Consider the following 23,259-nt stretch of genomic DNA (forward strand, 5'->3'; position numbering starts at 1 on the left):
CTCATTCTTGATGGAGATACTAGGAGCTACAGGAGTCAGGTTCGTTTGTCCTGAGAAAGGTGGATATGACAATTAGAACTTACCTAAAATGCTCTTTTGGGAGCCTCCTAAGCCATGTTGACCAGATTCAGCACACATTGCAGTAGCAAAGTCTTCAAGCAAGGAGTGGAGACAATACAGCTTTTTTTTTTCACAAGCAAACTGCTTGTGAAAATACAACACAGGATGTAGTAAAGCCCATTGAGACAAGTGTCTTAAACACAGAAAGGGGTTAGAGCAGCACAATCAGTGCTGACTGTGCAGGCAACCTGCCTTCCCAAGTTTTTGTACGTGGGTTATTAATGTAAACTTACACAGAAACTGGAAGTTAGAAACACTAGTAAAAGATAGTACCAAAATTTAATGTATGCCAAAATGAAACAATAAAAGCTTCTGCATAGTATTTTTTATTACCCTTCAGGTGATAATATATCATTAGCTAGATGAATTAAAGCACAAAATCACAAGGACAAGACAAAGTTATGTCCTTTTCCAGAGTCTTCTAAGCCTGTAGATCCAATATTTGGCCACTACTGAGATTATACTTCGGTTAGACTATCCTGCTGATCTTGAAGATTGTAAAAATCTCTCTTCCTCCAAAAAGCCCCTCAAATTTCCAAACCCTGGCACTGCCACTTAAAAAAATCTGAGCTTTTCTGATCTGGGAACAACAGTCCAAATTCAGGTTGGTACATTCGGCTTTGCTTGCTGCAACAGTGGGCAGACACCCTGTGCCTATGTGTCAGAGTGTTTTCTCCAGCTCGATGACCAGGAAAGGTGGTCAAATTTACAAAAACCACTTAACTTCTCTGAGAAAGTTCCTTAATCATATTACATCAATGCTCTGCAAGAAGGGCAGGTGGTTGCACTGCAGTATGCGTCCTCACAGGCACCAATGCACCATGATCAGGGTCCTCTGCTGCAAAGCTTCTACAGTGTCCCTTTACACAGCTTTGAAGAATATCATACTTCACATAAGCAGTGACCGCTTTGACCATGAACCAAAATGAACCTCTTTGCAAATTTCTATCACACAAAAGATATCACAGTCATACAGTGGATAACAGAAATGTTTTGGGTTGGCAGCTCAATTATGAATCCCATAATGAGTATAGTGCACTCTTCTTTTACATATGCAATGTGCTCTTCTTTTCTTAAAGCTGTCACAGAAACCTTGTCGATAAGTGCGGAGGCGGCATGAGGGCTACAACTAAATGCATGTTCCATTGTTCAGATGTCAAGAGAGCCTGAGCTGTTCTTGCAAGAATTACATTTAGACAACATCAGTCTGAAAGGAGAGAAACTGGCAATACCAACCCATCATCAGCAGCACTGCTGAAAACCCTGGAAGAGTGTTTGACCTTGCAGATGTTAGAAGACTCACAAAACTTATGAACAACTTTGCACTGGTGGAATTGTTTTCCTGAAGCAAAGCTATTTCTGGCTATTTTGCCACATGAATCTCTTTGCAAAAACCACTAACCACCAACAAAGCTGTAAGGAGGTAAGTCCCTGGCATGATCCTGCTCAGGTCAGTCATAAAACAACACACAGTATTCCTCTTTTGTTTCACCTGGATTGTGATGCACAGCTCCAGGGATGGTAACAAGGGGCAAACCATTTTGCTTTGGCTCCATCTCAGATGTCCCGACCTGAGTGGACGAGCAAAGCTGCTGCTGAAATAGACATTTTCACAGAATCAGACTGATGAACCAGAGCCCATTTGAGGCAGAGGCAGCTACTAAGTACTAAAGACCTCCGGGGATGTGCAAAGATGTTTGTTTCAAAATGTTTCATTTACTCTGCTCATGACAAAGGGTTACAGAAAAGCTGGCTGCTGTCCTGCGCCAGTGGAGGGTCCTGGCATCCTGGAGTGACAACCTCTTGTCAGAGTGCAGGAGGTCCAGCCTCTTCTGCAAGTGTAGCCATCTCTCCTGCCTTCCAATATCCCCAAGCAGCTGAAGAAGCAGCAGTTGCTTTACAATTCCCCAACCTAGCAGCATCCTTCTGTCCTTCCTTCTCCTTCCCAAGAAGCCAGAGCACTGAGTGTATTTGAGCATACCCAGGTGTATCCAATACTCTCAGCATCTCTGTTCTACTTCAGAAATGTTCAGAAGGAAGCTCATTGCTGCAGTAAGAATACCACTGCTAGACAGTCTAAAAATGCTTTGGTGTCACCAGACTGTTCTTCACAATTCAGTTTTTTCTCCTCCAAGACAACAGCTAATACAACAGACAATTTAAGCTAAATAAAATAAACTGGGAAACTGGGATAGTGAGGTACAGTGGTTTTAAATGTCACGTTAGATACTACTGTGCTCATTGAGACTTAAGACTTTAATATGCTCTGTTTTGCTCCACATACCACAGCTGTCTTCACAGAAGCTGCATATTAGCACACGTTCTTGTGCACATAAGGTCAAACGGTCTTTTCTAATCTCAAAGGAACCTTCAAAAATGAGACAGTAAAATTTAGAATCATACAGGTACTAAATAACACTGGAAGCTTGTTTCAGTTAGCCCATTGCAATAAAGACAGAGAAAAGTAAAAATATTAAGAAGAGTAAGCATATTGAATCCCACAGGACAACCACAAAGTATTTCCAAATATGTGATTCATAGCACACACGGAGCTTCCATCGCCTTCTGAAACATTTCCAACTTCAACGCACTTGGTTGAGACCCATAAGAAGAGTGAGGCCAACTTAGCAAGACAGTCAGGTAACAACTTCCCACTCAGTTTGCAAACTGCTCATCAGTTTTGTCTAAGTTCCTAATGATTCCCTCTAGCAAGTAACTGTCTCAGTATCTGGCCCTGTGCATGACGAACCACCATTCTGCGGTGCAGGGTTGTTGCACTGTCTTCTCCTTGTTCGCTGACCGCCTGAACATTGAGACCAGCTGGCCCAGCACCCCCAGTTTCCATTAATAGCAGCATCTGGAAAAAAAACCCAAAGCCAGATAGGACTGTTAAAATAAAGCCCCTCTTTCCATGGGAAGAGTTGTCAGCTTCCATGAATCATATCTAAATACAAACAGCTCTGTCCCTGTCCACACTGCTAACAATATTATCATTAACAATAAGTGATTGTTTTAAAGATGCTAATTCTCTGTTCAGCATTTTGGGTGTTTGTTCAAACTACACTTCATGTAGCATGGACAAGGGAAAAACAAAAAATCAATCAGCTTTATATTTGCATGCAGGGCATTTCTCTCTCCGATGTAGTCCAAGCCTAGGCAAGAAAACCAGAGACTAAAATCATGTCAGCCACATTTTGAGGTGCTAGGGGAAATGTTCACGTTCTTCTTCAATGAACAACAGCTTGAATATTCAGTTTTCTATCCATTGCTTTTCCTATTACACTGTTTCTTCTGGACTCTGAGCATGTGAGTGACATAAGTTCAAAATCCTGAGAATCGTGGACCTGAACACGGAGGCAATACATAAAAGGAGGAAAGGGGAGAGAGAAAGGAAGCTACGTGTTGACAAGCGAATGTATGTGAGTGTTTGGGAGGGTCGGATGTGATTACATGTGTGGTAAGCAGACTGGAACAAGGTGTAAATGACTACACAGTTTAAAGCTTCATGAACTTGCTTAGAAACATGTATAAAATTGACCCTCTGCTTGATGAAATCTTGACTTAAAATGCATTTCAGTCTGGCTTAGGATACGGTCATGCAGAATGAGAACTGAATAAAAGACTGTAAACAAAGCACAATGATAAATGCAGTGCATCAAATAATGGGATGGTGCCAGAGCTCTGGTTGCCTGAGATCTGGTATTATTTAGCATCTAAATTAATGAGCTGAAAGAAATAAACAAAATGTTTAAATTCACAGATCATCCTCAACTAGATGGAGTTAAGAACATTAGTCAGGAGACAGCAGTGATATAAAGTGACCAAGAAGCTTTAGTAAATGCTTCAAAACAACATAATAAGATTTTAGGATTAAAACGTGTGGTAGCATATCTGAGGGGAAAACAGTTTGCAACACACTGCCTGCATTAAATGGTAAAAATAGGAAAGAGAGCTGTTGGAGGAGATGTGAGGCTTGTCATGGATTGTAAATTAGGTGGGAATTCATATTTTGATACAATAGCAAGGTGTCTTTATGCAGCTTTGGACTGCAAGAGTAGAGTCACCTCCTCGCGAGTGCGAAGAAATTTAGAAGAGGGAAAGCAAAGTATATCCTGCACTTTGCAGGACCCTGCTTCCCTGTGCATGGACCCTAATCCTTGTGCTGGGCAGACTGGGGACAGCCAGCACTAGGCATTACTTCCCATTTATCAGCCAGCATCCCTGGACGCTCCCAAATACCACAGGGACCGCCTCCTCGGACTTGGAGTCCCTCTTACCTTTCCTCTTGCTGATCTCACAGGCAGTGCCACTGTAGCCAAGGGGACACAGGCATTCACACTTGGTTCCTGGGAGTAAGCAGAGATGGTGGGATTAGAGACTTCAAGACACATTTTCCTGCAGACACCCATTTCTTTTCAGTGCTTGATCTTCTATAAGGAAGGGACAGCTGATGAAGTGATATCAGCATCTTTCTCCTATGGTGAGAGTATAAAATAGTAATAAAGCAGGAGAGCTGTGACTACCCTGCTACCCCTCTCACCTCCCCTGTTCCTGCTGCTTCTCAACTTCAGCTACACTAGTGCAGTAATTCAGCAACCAAGGGTACCCTTGCTCCTTTCTGGAAGAGCTATCTCGGTAGAGCTGAGAGAGAGCAAACTGCAGCATCAGGAATCAGCACAGCTCCTGGGACAGGAGCATCCTAGCTAGACTTTGTGCCAGAGGAAAAGCCTATGTAACCCCATGCCGGCTGCCCAGGACTGCAGTTTGCATCTCACTGCAGGAACCAGGAGGAGATCTCCCACTTAGGAAAATAATGGTAATTTAAAACCTCTTGTTGAGAAGATTCTAAATGAAATACTAACCTGACTCAGCTTCTAAAAAGTTATTTAAACAAGGGTAATCATGAGACGAACCCCTTAAGTGCTACAATCAACTAGCTGGTACCTGAAGCGAATGTTTCTGCATTAGATACATTTAGGAGATAATGATTCTCATCAGGACTTCTGCAGATGCAGATTGGAATTGGGCACTTGACAAAATGGTCCCTTTGTTAGAAGCTCTCATCACATCATATATCTCTGTTTAGGCAGTGCAGTTTTCATTCGATTTGATCACTTTTCCCCTTCATTTTTAAATCACAGCCTGCTTACAAAGGAGGACAGCTTCTCTTAGAAATGGGAGGAGGTGACAGTGATAACTCTGCTTGGCACTTATACGGTGCTTTTCATCTTCAAAACACTTTTAGAAACACTAATTAACGCTGAGACAGTAGACACTTCTCTAGGAGGAGGATGGAAGCAATCTTAAAAGCAAAGGAAGAGACTTAAAGATGTCAAGGTTTTTTTTTAATACACAAACAAGATGGATACAGATACAGATGGTCACTCCAAATAACAATGCTCATCCCTTGACTTTGCTGCCTTTACTTACCCATGGCAGTCTACAAATAGACCAATTTTAAAAATATATTTCATTACCTGAAAGATAAATGATAGGAGAAACTACAGATCAGATTACTCAACAAACTTCCTTGCTCCCCACAGATTCCCAATCCATTTCTTTTGAAGGGTAGAGAAGAGGTGCAAAATCCTTCTACCTTGCAGAAAGGGGATCCCATTGTTGTGGCATGGAGCACAGCGACAAGAACTGGTCTCCAGCAGAAACTCATCAAGAGCCCGTCGCAGATTTTCTTTTATTGCCATTGCATTAGCAAAATCTGTTGGAGTCACCAGCTGATACAGAGGCTCTGCCTAAAGGGAGGGAAGAAACTGCATTAGTTTCCAAAATTCAAGATGATGTGAGCATTGCAGGGCTCCGTGGGAGCACAGCTGGAGAGGGAAATTAAAGCTGTGTGGTACAGGCTCCACATTTCCCATTAACATTGCCTTAAACCTCATGAACAACAAGATAGTGATACCAGGAATACTCAGAGGGATCCTTTCCTCGGTTTACAACACCAAAGCAGTTGCAAATGCATAACAAAATACAACATATAGCTGACAAATGGATGAAGTTTCACAGAAGTGCAGTAGGGACCAAGGAAACTTTGGCCGGCTCTTTTTTTTTTTTTTTTTTCTGAAAAAAAGGGAAAGTAGAAGTGCAGTCTCAATATTGCCAGTCACCCACTAATGCCAGTGGGATGATATAGTCATGTGTCATCAGAGAATCCAACCCAAACTCCCACCCTTGCTATAGAGATGCCTTCCATAAAGGTCATGGCAATACTGTAAGTATGAAAGATCACCCAACTGCTAACACAGGTTCAAGCTACAAGAAACAGAAGCATGTTCAAATAAAAAAAATGCTCATTTCCTGCTGCTTTACATCCACTCTTCATCAATTACCTGTGATTCATATTTTGCTTTCTGAATTCAGATCGTATAAATGAGGAAATACACTAAGAGTGACCTGCCAAGTCCCTTCAGCAGAAGATTTATGAACTGATTTGCTTTACTTTTCCCTAACTAAGCATTCTTGGGCTGATATTTAGTCACACTCTGCTGGTACTTTTGATCTTCAAGCCCCACAGGGATATTGGTATGGAAATGAAGGATTATAGATACCAAATCCAAATTTCATCCGTCTGGGGTTTTTCACTGGGCAGCCTGGTCACTAATGCCAAGCAAGACAAAGAATATTGCAGTTTCTTGTGGGAGTGTTTTCTGTATGTGGGATCTAGTGGGGAGGGTTGCACTGATGTTGTTTCCTGTCCAGAGACCTCCCAGTGCATTTCTGGAAGGGCTATTCACAGCACACCAGGGGCTTGAGAAAGCAACCTCTGCTGAGCAAGCATCAGACAGGCACTGGCTGTACTTCCAAATATCTGATTTTTGCTCTGCTTCATATTTTTTAGAATATTTTTTTTTAAAAAAAAAGGAAAGTCAGAATTTTCAATGATAAACAAACACCTTTTACAAATATAAATATTTTTGCCTAAAATGAAACTTTACAATGAAAAACAATCATTCAATAATAAAATCAACTTCCACCACCACCAGTTAAAACTCCTGTTTAAAAGGATATTCTCTTGCGTCTTTGTACTGTTCCCTCAGAATGAACTTACTCGAACATCAAAAATGATGATGCAGAACTGCTATATACTTCTGCTTGCTTTCTACTTCTATAGTGCCTTCCATTTCTAAAACTCTTTGAGATCAAAAAAACTTAACTCTTCAAAACCTAAGTCAAATTTTTAAGGTTTAGCTCAGCTGCACAAACAGACAAGCATATTTGGTGAACCACTTGACCTTCTGAACCAGAGAGAATTTTTACTAGGCACTGGTGCTTACAGAAGGCAGGTGAAATTCCAAGAGAAAAAAAAAGTCCTTGTAAAATAAATGCTGTCAGACCTCTTTTTGTTAAGCGTTACATTGGTAAAGCAGAAGCCTGACCTGTTTGGTAGGCAGCAAGCCACCACACCTGCACAGATAAGTTAGAAGGGGAAAAGTTCATTAATTCATGTACTTTCAGCCATGTCAGTCTTTTTAACACACCACAACTTCAACTTTCTGAATAGCCATCACACAATACAGGTCTATTATTTGCACTAGAAATTTCCCTGTGTGATTTTTGTTTGTATAAATTTGGAGTATTTAAACACAGAGTTCTCCAAAGCGCTCAGCTACATGAGGCTGAATGAAGAGATGGGTAAGGTACCTTTAGCTTTATGATTTCAGGGTTGTACTGCACAGCATCTCCCCACTCCCGCATGAGTGCAGCCGTTGGCAGGTCTTTGTAAGCCAATGTAGTAATGTGTTCACTTGCTCCACCACGAACAAGGACAATGAAATCTTCCACAAGCAGTTTTTCAGAGGTGCTGTCTGCAAAAACGCATTCAGAAAGTGGCTGGCTCTGCTCAGGTATGTCTTTGTGGATTGCAGATGAGATATAAGCTCACAGCAAAACACCCCTGCATACAACCCATCCCACTGAGAGAGGAAAGGAAAAGGCCACAAGTGTTCAACATCTGAAACCTGTTTTCCCATGCTGTGTGTCCTGTGCCGCTCCTGCTCCCCCACAGGAACACTCCAATCCTCCTCTCCTGCACCCTACCTGTATCTCTCCTCCCAAATTTCTTCCCTGTGCTTATAACCTTGCAGGTCCTTCCACAGCCTGAACTCCGCACCACCACAACCTCCGTAACACCATTACCTCCCTGCTTTCCTCATTTGAGAGGAAACATTTAGCACCAGCCAGAGGGGTAACAGTTCATCTGTCCCTGTGTTTCCCTCGAACACTGAGCAAATATTTCTCCTCTATCCAGCAAAGAAAATATTGCAAAAAAACCCCCAAGCTTTGAGACATCTACATCTCTGTTGAGCCCAGCTGAGGTTAGCCAGCAGAGTCAAAAGTAGCTGTAAGTGGGGGAAAATTTCAAGCAAGCATGATCACAAAATCTTCTCGTCACTATAACAAAGGCTAGAAATTCAATGGCAGATGTGTTTCATGCCTACCTCCAATCTCTTTCAAAAGGGATTTGCAGCCAGCTTCTGTTATTCCAAGCCTCACATAGACTTCAGAAATACCTGCACCGATGTTAAAACCATGCTGTGCACATTTCTGGACGTCGCTCAAAGAATAACCTTAAATACATACCAAAAAATCATAGTGTTTTAATACAACTGTTGGATGTTTTATGTCCATATATGCAGAAAATGTGAATTGATAAATATTTTTCCTTTGGGGGAAAAAAAGGAAATAAGATAAAGAAGCCTTTTTTTTGATATTTAATAGATCTATATGAAATGAAATTAAATCTACATTTTACAGCACTCTGTAAGCAAGTTGAAATGCAAGACAAATGCTGAAAGGGGCTTTTAATGACCAACTCAGCTGTAGCGGGTGATGCACAGTTGCAATGGGTGGGAGTCTGGCCTGCGACTCAAATGCCAAATGTCTAACAAAGGAATACCCACCACCCATCCCCATCAGCAGCAGCCAGGCTTTTCAAGAATAACAGATGAAGCAGCTTTTCTCCCTTTGCCAGCTCACGTCTCCTATTCTCTGCTGCCTGAAGAGCCTTGTCTCATGGAAGTTTTTCCATAAAGCTCTACTATAAGTTTTTTTTTTTCTGGGCATATAAGAATTTACCCTAAAAATCTGCAAATCCTTCATATGTTCTTCCCTGAAGTTCTTCTCCAAACTTCTTGCTGTCCTGACACTCATCAATATTTAAGCAGCTGTCATGATGAAATACCAGATATAAAACTGAAGACACCAGATATGACACTCAACTGCAATCCACGGTTTCAATACATGCTGAAGGACAATGTGATTAAGAGCAGCCCTATGGAGAAGGACTTGGGGATGCTCATTGATGAGAATCTCGACATGAGCCAGCAATGTGCGTTTGCAGTCCAGAAGGCCAAATGTATCCTGGGCTGCATCAAAAGAAACGTAGCCGGCAGGTCGAGGAAGGTGATTCTGCCCCTCTAGGCTGCTCTTGTGAGACCCCACCTGGAGTATTGTGTCCAGTTCTGCAACCCCCAACATAAGAAGGTGATGGAGCTGTTGGAACAGGTCCAGAGGAATTTACTTTTTTTGTTAAACCCATTCCTTAATGATACAAATGTTTACATGAGATTGCAATGCGAGGTATCACTTTATGGCTGTTCTGTTCTTATACTCTTCTCACACATCTAATATTGGCCAGTTTCTAGGTCAGAAAAGAGGATGCAGTGGGCTTTGGGTTGATGCAGGATAACCCCAATAATGTCCATAGTCGATACGCACTTGAAGGCATGAAAAACCATTTTACGATATCCTCGTACAGCACCTGGCACAATCCAGACCTGGCAGTCTACTGCTGTCTTTCCCACAGAAAGCAGCAAATCATGAACTGCAGACACATCTAGCGTATTGGATTATATGTTAGAGAAGTGAAAGTACCAACTATGTGACAGAGCCAAAGATCTCCAAAAGAAGACTTGATTTCCAGCACAGACAGCCCAAACTGAATGATTCCTGAATTCCCAGACTGGACCTACCAAATCCCAGTGAGAACTTACAGCCCAGCTCAGCACTGGGGATAGTGTGAAAAAGCTTGTACTACTGCTGGATGCTGACCTAGGACAGCAGACACTGACAGGTAGCATTTTGATGCAAAGAATAATATAGATTAGTTCAAATAAATGTGGCTTGTGATGGGGCCATACCAACAGCTGAGAAATTGGGCAGTGCTTATGCTTTGAATATCTGAATCTAAATTCTGCCCCTCTGGGCTGTATTTGACTACAGGACAAGCAACTTCCTAGAGAGCAGAAAAGCAAACAGACTGTGCATCATACACAGCAGAGTCCACTAAAAGCTTTTGCAAATAGACAGCAAAGGCAGTTACTCACTCCCATGCCAATGAATAAATAAAAGAGTGCAGCTATTGATTAATACCACACGGCTTGCTCCATCCTACTCGACAATCATCATTTCTTGCAAAAAAGGAAGTCAGAGTCAAAGAGCAAGAGCAATGTCAGGTGTAACAGTCACCCAGAAAATTATTTACAGTTTCCTACATGTGAGAAAAGCTCTTGAGGCTAAAGGTGATTCAAAACTGTCATTTGAAAGGCAATGGAAAAAGAACTCAGGTGAAAATTTTGAAAGCTAACAAAAATGTTTAGCTACATGATCCTCATTCATCTCAACATCTTGTCAGCCTCCAAAACATGTTGTCTAAAATACTTGTTATGTGGCCCCTTTTTTGTGGGCACCCACAGCTTAAGAGCTAGATGCAGCCCATGATGATGAGTGTGCTTTGAGAACCAGGCTCTTTATTCACTGCTGTAAAGCACTTCTACTCCCATATTTCCTGCTGGCTTTCTTTGAAATGATGTTGACTTCTTCCACTCTCTCTCCCTTCTGACCTCAGACCTGAACCATCATTGGGTACCAGCAGAGAAGTTTTCCCACCAAAAATCTAGCTCCAAAGCTTTTTCACAATCACCAGGTGCACGTACCTGCCTTTTGGAGTGCATTGCTGTTCATGACTAAAGTATATTCATAGATGCCACCAACAGTAGCCTCCGTGATGTAATGGGTCCCATAGTCTCTGTAGAGCTCTCTGTACTCCCCGTAACTGTATTCCGATGGGAGCTGATGGAGTCTCTGTAGGAACTCATAATGCAGCATCAGGGCTCGGGGCTTCAGCTTATAAACAGCAACAGCCAGCTCAGAACGGGCATGAATGAATTTGCTGGACTACATGAAATGCAGGAACACAAGAGAATCCAGAAGAAGTGAGGGATATCATTCTTGTGACAATGTGTAGTTACTTGCTATTAAACAATTAATGCTGATCAGGATTTATCAATTTAAGTTTGCAAATGGCAATCTTTTAGTTCAGCAAAACCAAAACTTTTAGTGATAAAGTCTCTGAAAATCAGGATTCTGATTGGTATTGGAAGGGCAAGAAGGAAGAAGGAGAGGCAGGTTAGGTGATGGCTCAGGCTGTGACTGGGACATGCGGAAAAGCAGGCTCCAGGTGCTGCTTTGGCAGACCCAGGATGCAAGGACACAAGCAACATCCCACAATACTGCTCCAGCCCTAATAATGTCGACTAGCCTTCATTTCTCACAAGCTCTCTCCTGACAAATTCTGACATTTGAAATCACAATGCTTTATATGTCACGTGGTTAATTCTCTAGTTGACCCAAATTAATATCTATATTCACAGAACATGTCATTAACAAGACTCGAAGGACAGAAAAAACCACACACACACTTATCATATGTCTCTATAGACACATGTACCTCAATAAATACTACCTCTCCCCTTTCTGGCATAGAAGTCAGCAACAGAAAAGGTCTTTTGTCATGTTCAAAGGACTTAGTGTCCAGTTGTTTGGACCAGCAGGACAAACACATCAGAGTGGGTTCAATATCGGACTCTGAAGCTTCAATAACAACATCAAGACATAGGATTGAGTTTCTTTATGGATATCTGTTGCAAATTCTTCTAATATACCTCTGATCTTGTAACAGGAAATGCCTCTTTGCAGGAAGCAAATGCAAGTTTAATAGCAACAAGGAATACTCTGCCATTCCCCAGTGCACTTTATAATGAGAGGAGACGTAGATCAGTGACATTATTAAACCACTGACAAGATCTAGGTTTGTTTACAGCAATAACAGAGGAAAAAAAGAAATCAAATGATGGTGCACACTACCTCAGACTGTATCTCATAAACAAGTCCTAGGAGTTATAGATTAAAGTCTCTCCAGCCATCTTAAAGTGTGCATCAGATCACAGCTGTGACCAAATCTCTGCAGATGAGACTGGAAGTGCTCTGCCATCAGTATTCTGTGTTTTGTGTGGCCTGATCTGCTGAATGATGTAGTCAGCAGATAGATCACATCAGTCGAAGTAAAGTGGTATGTGTTAGTCTATAATTAAACCCACGGAAGGCCTGCTAGCAGTTTTCATTCTCTGTTACTGTCAAAGTTGCCCTACAGTTGAACAGCTCGGCTTCACTGTTTGCAATATCATTTACCAAATTGACAGCTCTTGCCTTGCTGAACCCACCAAAAGGAAGGATGGCCTTTCATGTGTGAGATGATATTCACACCCAGGCTGGTTTCTGGACTGTCTGTACAGGTGCAGAAATTCCTGGAACTGCAGAAAACACTATTTGCTCTTCATTCACCCCAGATTTCTCTATTAGTCACTGTAACTCACCCATAGGGCTGAGGGAACTCTGGCCTCTGAGGTTTGTTACCTAACCTCCAATTATACCTGTGCAGATTCCTTTGGGGAAGTCACTGTGTCGGTTGCACTCACTCACCTCCCATCTGCCAGGCTGCTTTGGCACCAGTGGAGAGAACTTTTTACTGCCTGAAAGGGCAAAGCACACAGCATCCCATGGCTGGGGTGCAGCATGGAGACCCTGCCTTGAGTGTCACTTGTGCACGTCCTACTAGCAAGTTCTGAAGGGAGGCTATTTGAACCTACTTCTCAGTTTATTTGTTCTTTTAGAGACTTCACTACAAACACCCAAATGTGGATGCCCAGGAGGACACCGGACACACTGCACTCAATTGTGGCTGACTTCAGAGGTCAGGCAGTCCAGTTCCTGGCTGATAGGTGAATGGAAAAGCTCCTGGGTGCTGTAAACACAGAGGCATTGTGGTCTTAGTAAACACTTGACCAATGCAAACTGCAAAATCCAATCAGAAGGAAAGATTTAATTTATCCTAGTAATAGCGGCTGACCTGATGAGGAGGACCAAACTGATATACGCACATATACAGATAATGCATTAGCAGAGAATTAAGTGGAGCAGTGCTTACAGTTGAAGAAAATCTTTTCATCCTTTGAATGAACTTCTTGAACCTGTTGTCATTTGAATTGTAACCAAGTTCAAACACTCCTGGAATTTTTATGCCAAAGCTGAAGCTAGACTGTGAAGCTTTTGCCTTCAGGACATTGCTTTCATAATTTGAGTAGGAGTCATATTCAGTCATTGTAAATTCATATTTGCCTTTGGTCTAAACAGAAAGCAAAAACAACATGTTTAATTTCCTGCACAGTGATTGTACACCTGAAGCATGGGGAAGGAATACAGATACAAATATACTTGTGAATTAATGCTTGCACTTTGAAGATGAAAAGCCTTGTATAATTGCAAAGCACTATTATTATTAACACTCGTTCTTCAAGAATACTTGATTTACAGCAGCCAGAAAGCTACTATCTCCTCCATACTGCAAGGACCTCAGGCTTTTACTTAGTATGTCAATCTTACGTGAAGAAGGTGAAACCTTGAACAAAAGCGTCAATTAAAGTATGAATTCTAAGAGGAAAAGGGTTCCTAATAGGCAACACTCAAAAATACCTCGATATATCATCAGAAGCATTAAGGTGAAATGTATAATGTTTGAAACACAGCTTTGATGCACCAAAGAAATGAGCGAGGTGCCTTTGCTTACAGACAAAGCACACAGGGTGCTGTTACATCCTAGGCTGTTGCTCAAGGACAGCTTTTCCAGCCTGGCTCTCAAGGCACTCTACAATTCTGTCTAAAATTAACCTCCTCAAGCCCAGTGAGTGGCTGTAGGGCCCTCCTGTACAAACAGCACCGGGAACATTAGGCTCAGGTTTTGCATTAACAAGGTCCAAAGGAACATTGCTATCCATTCCAGTGCTTACAGATAAATATGGGGATTTGTCCAAGTTCACAGAGTGTATGGGGCATGATGGTGTTCTACAAGTAGGGCCAAATTCAGCCTTAACCCATCTGATCTCATTGGCTTTGTAATTCTTTATAGAATGATTTAATAATGCTGCTTTGTCAGTATTGCACACTAAATTCATTGCAATATATCTAAGTGTATTTATTTGCAGGAGAATCTGACACATACCTCTGGTGTGTAGCTTTCTACATTGTACGGTTTTCTGAATCTTGTGTTCACGATATAATGGGGAGAACATCCCCCAGCATAGTATCTGTGATCAAGAACTAATCCTTCCAAGTTGTTTGTGAAGATGTTTAACCTGCAAACGAAACATAACAGCACAATATTAAGATTGTCATCAATTTAGAGGTAAACACCAAATGACTGAGTTGAAAAAGTCAAAAGCTTTTTGGTTTCCTTGAGGACTCTGTTTTATCTTTGAGGTCTGCTTTATTTTGGAACCTCAAAAGAAAGTTTTGCCTCCTTCACTGTCCAATCAAACTATTTGCTCTAGAAAAACCTAACTGACTAAGAAGAAAGCAAAAGACGAGTAAAATTTTGACACTTCAATGAATATATAAATTGCAGATGGCAATTTTCACCACCTAGCTATGAATGACACAAAAGCATTACTGCCAACAACACTGGCAACTTCTGTGGCCTTTACTGGTACTCTCTGGGAAGAGCAGAACAAACTGGACCAGCCAAACCCACACTCTACCAGGCTGCCGACTCAAGCATGTCTAGATGCCTACGGCAGTGCAGCAGCATCCAACAGGATCTTCAAAGATTGGTTTGTCAACGCATGTCATCAGTCCAGGCTAATTTTTAACTCACATTTCTTTGTTCTGGTTTATCAGTCATAATCTCTGCCGGGTTGGTCAAGGATCAACAGAAGCCAGTAGTGAGTGAAAACTGTAGGGGAACAAGGTCTAGGTACACAGGCAATTGTTCAACTAATCCTTGAAGTCACTGGAAAGTTTTTCTTTTCATTTTAGTTGATGATGGACAGTAATCTTAACCTGTCTGTTCTGAGAGAGGTTGTAGCACTGCAAACTTATTAAAAGGGGTGATTAAACCAGGCTCATTTGCTTTTCACATCGCTGCTGGTGTGATCTGTTTGAGTAAAAACCCTTCTGTTGCTCAGTCAGGACACCCCCACATCACTCTTGCGGCACACAGCAGAGGACATGGCACTCACCTCCAAAAACTCACACTCAAATAGTAACAAGAGTCACTAAAGGAACCACCAAAAAAAAGATAAATTTCTAACATTCCATGTTGTGTCCCTGTTAGTGTTCCAGGCCTCTGTTAGATCTGCCTTTCATTCTGGGGAGAGCGACTTGTATGATAATGACTGCAAAGCTGTAAAATATTAACTCTAATTTTAGAACAATCTGAAAAGAAGGGAAGTCCACTAAAAGCAAATTACTGAGCAATTGTAGCTTCAAAGAGATGAGAAGCATGTTCCTATAATTGTCCAACATAATTTTTAATTTTGATTAAACTCAGAAGTACAAAGCATTAGCAATGACATACGCAGCAGCCATATCTCCAGAGAATAAGGAGGAAATTATATTTTTTCCTTGCAAGACGATTTTTTCTTTTTTTATGTAAAAAGCTTTTTTTTCCTGCAGAATGAGAAAAAACTGTTTTCACACAGTCCAATCTTACAAAAAGTTCCACAGTCTTAGCCTATAAAAGCTGGATCAATTCAGTCATAAGAGTTTAATCCCAATAAAGTTGCAGTTTGCTAGCATGCAGGTTAATCCTACCCAACTCATACAAAAGACACAAATTCCACCATTTCTCATTGTCACGGAAGAAATCCAAGAAATTCTTACCCCGTGCCCCATCCCCAAAACAATACACTTAAAAAATATAAATCCACAGGTTCAGATTTTAGGCAATCCAAGATGCTGAATTAAGTCACTCTGTAGGGACTGGTATAACTGCCAGCAGGACCAGGGAAGTGATTGTGCCCCTGTACGAGGTGCTGGTGAGACCATGTTCAGTTTTGGAGTCCACACTACATGAAGGACATTGAGTTGCTGCAGGGTGTCCAGAGAAGAGCGAAGGAGCTGGTGAAGAGTCTGGAGCACAAGTGTTACGAGGAGCGGCTGAGGTAACTCAGGTTGTTTAGTCTGGAGAAGCGGAAGCTGAGGGGGAGATCTTATCACTGTCTACAAGTACCTGAAAGAGGTTGTAGTGAAGTGGATGCTGGCCTCTTCTCCCAAGTACCAAGCAACAGGACAAGAGGAAATGACCTCAAGTAGCACCAGGGGAGGTTCAATCTGGATATTAGGAAATATTACTTCACTGAAAGGGTTGTCAAGCACTGCAATGGGCTGCTCTGGGAAGTGGTAGAGTCACTGTCCCTGAAGGTACTTAAAAGAAGAGCAGATGTGTCTCTTAGGGACATGGTTTAGTGGTCAGCTTGGCACAGGTAGGCTTACAGTTTGACACAATGATCTTAAAGGGCTTTTACAACCTAAACAATTCTGTGATTCTGTATGTTCAGATTTTAACAAACCTTCCTTTGTTTTTATTTCAAAAGCACAGTTTGAGGTAATTTCTTGGTTCTTAAAAGGTTAGGATATTCCCTGTCCTCACAGACTGAATTAGGCCAAAGTCTAACTTTACTTACATCTGTGCAAAATAACTGGATTACTGAAACTCGTACGCTGATTCACTTAAGGGGAAATGCCTGTAGATATTGGAAAAACATTTGGTGCTGACCTTTCCTTCTTCACTCACCAAGTTTTGGCAACATAAGCATGCTCTTGCAGTACGTGTTTGTGAGCTGAGCTGGTGATCTCTGGAGGGTGCACAAGTACTTCTGGGTACATCTGGGACTTTCACTCATGTCATCTCTCCCTGGAAGACTTGTTGAGTCAGTAAGAATTTTCCTACTAGGATGTGGATCAGGATCCCAAAGGCTGTTGGGTCCTAACTCCAGGATACAGCAATTGCTACAGCTTTTCTCTGTTCAATGTTTATGATTGAAGACACATAAGATCATTCTTATCCTTAAGTAAGACACCATCTCAGCAAGGTCACTGACTTACCCTTTTGCCAGGTTCTCTATTCCCCAGTATTCCTCCATCTTCTGGTCACATTTTCTAAACACTTTTTTGCAGTTTTTTTCATCTGATTGGTCCCCGCAGTCATCATCCCCATTACAAAGCAGCCTTCGTGCAATGCACCTCCCTAGTATGCAAGGTGAAAATTACTCATAAAACAATCTATTCTTATACTTACTGCTAATATTGCAAAACCATTGCTCAAAACCATTACCCCTCATCCTATCACAACACTCTCTGAAAAACAGCCCCTCTCTATCTTCCCTGTAAACCCCCTTTAAGTACTGGAACGCTGCTATAAGGTCTCTCAGGAGCCTTCTCTTCTTTAGGGTGAACACCACCATCTCTCTCAGCCTGTTCTCATATGGAAGATGCTCCACTCTAATCACCTTCATGGCCTTTTATCTGTCAAGGATGCCCAGTGTATGTTCTCCTGTTCCTGTCAGATCCACTTGTGCTTAGAAGATTTTACTGATACAATTAGTTTTTCATTTCCTTTTTGGAGAGTTTAAAGATATATTTTAGACTGACAGATGTTGGCTATTAGACTCACTCAAAATCACTGATGCAAACACAGTGTAAGTATGGATGGACCCAGATCAACTCTTGACATCTCTTTGGCCCAGCAAACTCCTGTAGAAGCAAAAAGCTTAGTGTGGTAGTGTCAGAGATGCCTCCTAAGCACCACTACTTTTCACTCTGTAAGTTCTTACCTGTAACTGCACACACAAAGCCTTCACATCTAACTTTATTCCTGCAAGGATTGTTAGTAACACAGTCTTCAGTTTCTTTGTCAGAGTAATCGCACAGTTCTCCACTGAATTGGGACGGTTGTTCGAGGCGGGCAAATCTGTACTGTGATGAAATAAAAAATACTGCCTCAAGCGTACAGAAATTGTGACTTTCATATTGGCCTAGTTAAAAAACAGACTTTATGTTGGGAAGATATGATCGAAGAGGACTGTCATATAAAAAAAAGTGTCAGCAAAGAAGTGTGATGCTGGTAACGTGCCTCATTTCAAAGGTTTCTGACCTGCAACAGTTTTAATTTTACCAAGGAATGACTGAGGACTGGAAGGGATGAAGGGAAGTTCACTTTTCTTTGACAGTTTGTTTAAATGAGCCTGACAAGGAAGTGCGGGCATTTGCAAGAGTAAGGAAGGACTCAGTTATATCTCCTCTCTTTCAATTAGCACTGGTAATGACATCCCTTGTTATTTTCTGTCAGTGTATTTACTTGGCCCTCTGTATCATTAGGGATTTTTTTTTCCGCCTACAAGACTGCTGTGAAGCAGTCAATTACTCAGTCCAATATGTTAGCCCTCCTTTTCTTTCCAGCTTTTAAGATTAACTCTTTGATACAAAGCTTCACTATTCCCAACTCCCATCACTGGTTATTCCTGCTTAAGTCTGGGAGCAGCTTCTCCAAGTCGTTAGCAGAGGTCCTGCTAGCAACAGGGATTTTGCTCTTCACACTACTGGGATCACTACTTTAGTTCGATGGGGCTTCTCAGATGGAAAATCCTTGTTGGCAGACAAGAAAAAGCATCTTAATCCTGAGAGGCACAGAGCGTCTCCAGGTCCCATGGGGGACCATTAACAGAGATGGTGCTTTGCATTGATGGTGGAAGAAGAGGACTGTGTTTGAGAGAAACTCTCTGCAAAGCCTGGGCTTCCTGCCTGTGTTTTCACCAAGTATGGACTTAAAACCTTCTCAGTTCAGTTAGTTGGCCTGGAAACCACTGGAGCTACTAGTAGTGAAGAGCTGAACAGCTAAAAGCCACCTTAAAGCAAAAGCCCACAGTCTCACCTGTACAGGGCTTCCTCAGCAGCTCCTCACAGTTTGCCCAACCCCATGGACAAAAAAGACCAGGCTTGGACAAGGTCCTGCCTCCCAGTGTCTCATCCTTCACACCTAGACCACAAACACTCACCCTTTTCTTTTGGCAGGGATCACACTTGCTCCACGAGGACCAGGCGGAGAGTTCACAGTCGCGAGGCTGCAGCAGGCTGCTCACAGACCGGGCCTGCCTTCCATTGGCCACGGTCTTGTTGGTGCTGCTGAGGTTAAGGGTCTCATTTACCAGAATACAGTTCTTAGCACTGCGTTCCAACAACACAAGAGCTTCATCACACGAATACACTGAGATGCAAGGACAGAGTAACTTGGCCTATAACCGTACAAAACTACACACCAAAGAGAACTAACACTTGTTAGATCTCACCAAATTTTCCATCTGACCTCTAGATTTTAGTACTCATTGCATACTGACATTAGTTCTGTATGAAACCTGATCCACTCATCAATGCACCAAAAGTATATCCAGTCCTCTACACCAGCACCATAGGAGTAAGTTGGCAGAGCACTCAGGAGGGGTGACTGCAGGACACACATTTCATCTAGCCAGCATGGGAAACTCAACTCATGTCCCACCAACCTGGGCTTCATCTCAAACTGTGCAAACCCTACCAGATCAGTTGGCAAAGCAGTCAGCAGTAAAATCTGTATCATCAGCTGCTGCCTGTGCCCCACAGCTCCCTGTTGCTTGCTGTACAGCATTTTGGTGTGAACAGCTCCAAGGTCAGAAACCTCCATGACAAACACCAGTTGCAATGGTAGGGGCTGGCACACACTCAGCATTTTTGCAAACCAGGTTTAAGTGCCTCCCTTCGCCAAGCAGGCTATTTTTCTCAAGCTGCCCAGTGCCATTAGTCTTAGACTCTATTCTCAGTTCACAATAGAGTCATTAACCCGTTAATCCCTTTCACCCCAGTAATGAACTTGAACCCCAAATGTGAGCCTTTACTCTTTACCCAGCCTCTCTCTTGCTCCTTCACGTGACAACCGTCTCCAAGGTTTCTGCAGTGTCACAGCTAAAATGCTGCCTACTCTTTTGGCAGATTCAGTATTTCTGATTAAATTCTCATCCCAGACAAATGCTCCCTTGTAGCACCTAATCTAAGTGCGAAGCTTTAGTAAAACACTGACAATTAAGTTTCTTTTCATACCCACTTTGACAAGTAAACTACCATGGTAGTGTTCCCAATTCCTGCACCAAGACAAGCAATAGCATCCTCTGAAGCTTTACATATGATCTGGTGTCTGGTAAGAAGCTCCGATTACTGCGTATTAAAAATCATATGGAATAAATGAATTACAAAAACTCATCAGCTTGCTGAGGTATGAAATAAGAGCTCAAAGTTCAGGGAACAGTGGAAGAATATAGTTAGATTGGAAAGACTATAGCCACTGATTGACCGTAGTCCTCTGAAAGAGCAAATCTACTAAGCTGGCAAAGAAACAACTATCAGCCTGATTCATTTAAGTACTCAATGAAAATAAAACTCTGCCTTTCCAGCACAGTTGGGCAGCTAGCACGGGAGGAGGCTGCTTGTTGCAAACTGAATTCCATGCTACAACACAACCGTGGCAATTTGTGTCTCAGATTTATCAAATGGGATTACTTTTCTAAAGGCTGACACATTACACTACGTTAACTTCAAAGCAACGTCTTTCGCTAGTCATTAGAAATACAGAAATCACTCAAGACAGCAATTACACGCCATAGCAAGTGAAAGCAAAGAGCTCGTACTGATTTTCACTGTTTACCATATCACCTCATGGACGTGGTTGCAGAAGCATTCACTTACCCAAAGCAATGAATGGTTGGGATGCCGAGTACAGCATAAAGCAGCAACAGTTTGGCAGGAGCAAACACGGTGCGTGCTGTGCTCATCGCTCCAAGGTACCATCGGTGATTCAAAACCACCACCGCTCTCATTGTCTGCTGTAGGGGCTTGAAAAAGTAGAGAAAGACAAATTACTGGGTTGTTTTTCCACACTGTAAACAGCAGATGACCCACCACCTGGCAGATTCACAAGGTAAATGTTGCAATTGTTAGCACATCACTTTCTGGAGTCAAGTGGGAAGGAAACAAATATCTGTCCAGAAGCAATTTATGCTTTCATTTTTAATGCTCCTTTCAAGAGATGGGAAAAAATGAATATTTCAACAAATGAAACGTATCCCAGTCTTGGCAAGAAGAAAGCAATAAGTAAACTAAAGTCAGCTTTCTAGGAACAGAGTAGATGGCAAAATAATTTATTTATTTCTGCTTTTCATGCTTGCCTTACAGAGGAAGGCCAAGCACAAAGCATAAGTATGACTCAGGGAAAGCCTTCCTCCCCAAGAGTGCCCTTTGCTGCCTTTCACTGGGGCTTGGGCTTGTGCTGCAGGGGGAAGGACAAGCGCCTCAGCCCTGGCTGGGCCCTTTCATAGAGATCCTCTGCTAAACACACCCGAAGTCAGAAGCCTGTGGAAGCAAGACCTGTCAGGGTAACAAGTTAAACATCTTGGTGTTTTCTAGCTACTATTTTGAGTCATTCTCTCTTTTAAATGGTCCTAACAAGGGCAGAGAACTTACCAAGGGTTTATTGCCATCACTTCAGCTTGGCTTCCCAAGGCAGATCAGGATCTTAAAAACCTTGCAGAATTTTTCTTTAGTTGCTTGTTGAGGCAGTCTTCAAGCTCTGATGCTTCTCACTTCAGGTATGGTTCTTTTTTATTCCAGAGACACAGCAGTCTTTCCCTTCATTCTTCTAACTAGTCTTAACCTATCATTGTAGCATCTTAGAAGGAGAAAAGTTCTCTGACCTTGTGTTTCTCTGTACAAACTGATGAATATCATTTTGTTTTTCCATCCTTCCTCTTGTTGGAAGGATGAGCAGAGGTTCTTTGAACTCTGTGCAACTATGACTTTTAACAGCATGGCTTCTCATCCTGGGCTACATCCGAGTCCTTTGATGGCATAAAGAATAAATACACTTTAATTTGCTCATTATAGGGATGATGAATGCTCTATATAAAATCAATCATATCCACTAATATAAAACAAACTTGACAACCTCAACATCATTACCTGACCACGTACTGTACCACTTAATATGTCATGGTTACCTTACAAATGACACTATTCTGACTGTGGAACCATGTCTCTGCAAAATAAGCTACTGGCTGCTGCATCTTTCACGTTTGTCGGCTTGATGATAAAAATTTAATGCAGAGAAGCACATTATCTGATTCCTTGTAGGAATCTGCTCGGAATAAAAAGATTGTGTCTGAGGCAGCCAGTTTTTTAAGCCAATGTTACTGAACAGGCAGTCAGTGATTAACTACCCTTTCATTTCTAGACATGGAGGGCAAACTGTTAGGCAAGATGGCTTAGACTGTGCAAAGATTTTTGTTTGCCTTTTTTTTTGCTTTTTTTTTTTTCCAAATGACTTTGCCCCAGACTAAGCCCAAGCCTACACGATACAGCTTGTTCAACCTTTGACACAATTGATTGAGCTGTTAATAATTTGTGCGTGACACAGAAACCCAACAGAACAACTTATGGAAAAGATCTCTCCATATGCAGGGCCTTTGCTGGCTGCGAAATGCAGCACACATCCCATATTTCAATAGGAGCAAAAGAGAAGCTAAGATTATAGGCAGAACACTCTTTAGATAGAAGTGCAAACCATGACAGTGATCCCTGGGTGTGAAGATCTCAAAGCAACCTGCTCCTGTTTTGCTGTCTCTCACCATGCCCATCTGAGTGGTGACCATGCTTGCTCCTCAGTTAGCAGAAAGAAGTTAGGTTAAAACGCAAGCAGGGACCCCGGAGATGGAGCTTCTTAAATGTTAACATATTTCTTAAAAGAATACTGAAAAGCAATATCAGGCTTGCCACATAATTTATAATCTGGTGTAATTTGAAGTAGGTCTAACATGTAAAATTCACAACAACTGCAGCTTATTTTCCACTTCCTTGCAGTTTGGGGCTTAGTGGGTCCATGGATCAGAGGGAATGTTGCCTTTTAACACTGCCTATGACCTCTTTCCCCAGCCT

The 23,259-nt window shown here is 42.0% G+C and overlaps 1 protein-coding gene across 4 annotated transcripts; it reads right to left on the reverse strand.

Moving 5' to 3' along the window:
* Window positions 1-776: 776 nt before the first annotated feature.
* C8B (complement C8 beta chain) lies at window positions 777-21,195 on the reverse strand. 4 transcript variants are annotated; one of them, XM_069861892.1, is made up of 12 exons: window positions 21,019-21,144; window positions 19,302-19,428; window positions 18,081-18,222; window positions 17,353-17,494; window positions 14,471-14,603; window positions 13,400-13,597; window positions 11,070-11,310; window positions 8,574-8,702; window positions 7,777-7,940; window positions 5,717-5,870; window positions 4,398-4,466; window positions 777-2,977 (listed from the first exon to the last, which is right to left on the reverse strand). In XM_069861892.1, the coding sequence occupies exons 1-12, from the start codon at window positions 21,102-21,104 to the stop codon at window positions 2,826-2,828; spliced, it is 1,737 nt and encodes a 578-aa protein (XP_069717993.1). In that variant the 5' UTR covers window positions 21,105-21,144; the 3' UTR covers window positions 777-2,825. The 4 variants fall into 4 exon arrangements, with proteins under 4 accessions (XP_069717993.1, XP_069717994.1, XP_069717995.1 ...); XM_069861893.1 differs by having other exon boundaries at window positions 19,302-19,425; window positions 21,019-21,116; XM_069861894.1 differs by lacking the exon at window positions 19,302-19,428 and having other exon boundaries at window positions 21,019-21,195.
* Between the last annotated feature and the right edge of the window lie 2,064 nt (window positions 21,196-23,259).

Source organism: Phaenicophaeus curvirostris, chromosome 8 (assembly GCF_032191515.1).
Source record: "Phaenicophaeus curvirostris isolate KB17595 chromosome 8, BPBGC_Pcur_1.0, whole genome shotgun sequence".
Lineage (NCBI taxonomy): Eukaryota > Metazoa > Chordata > Aves > Cuculiformes > Cuculidae > Phaenicophaeus > Phaenicophaeus curvirostris.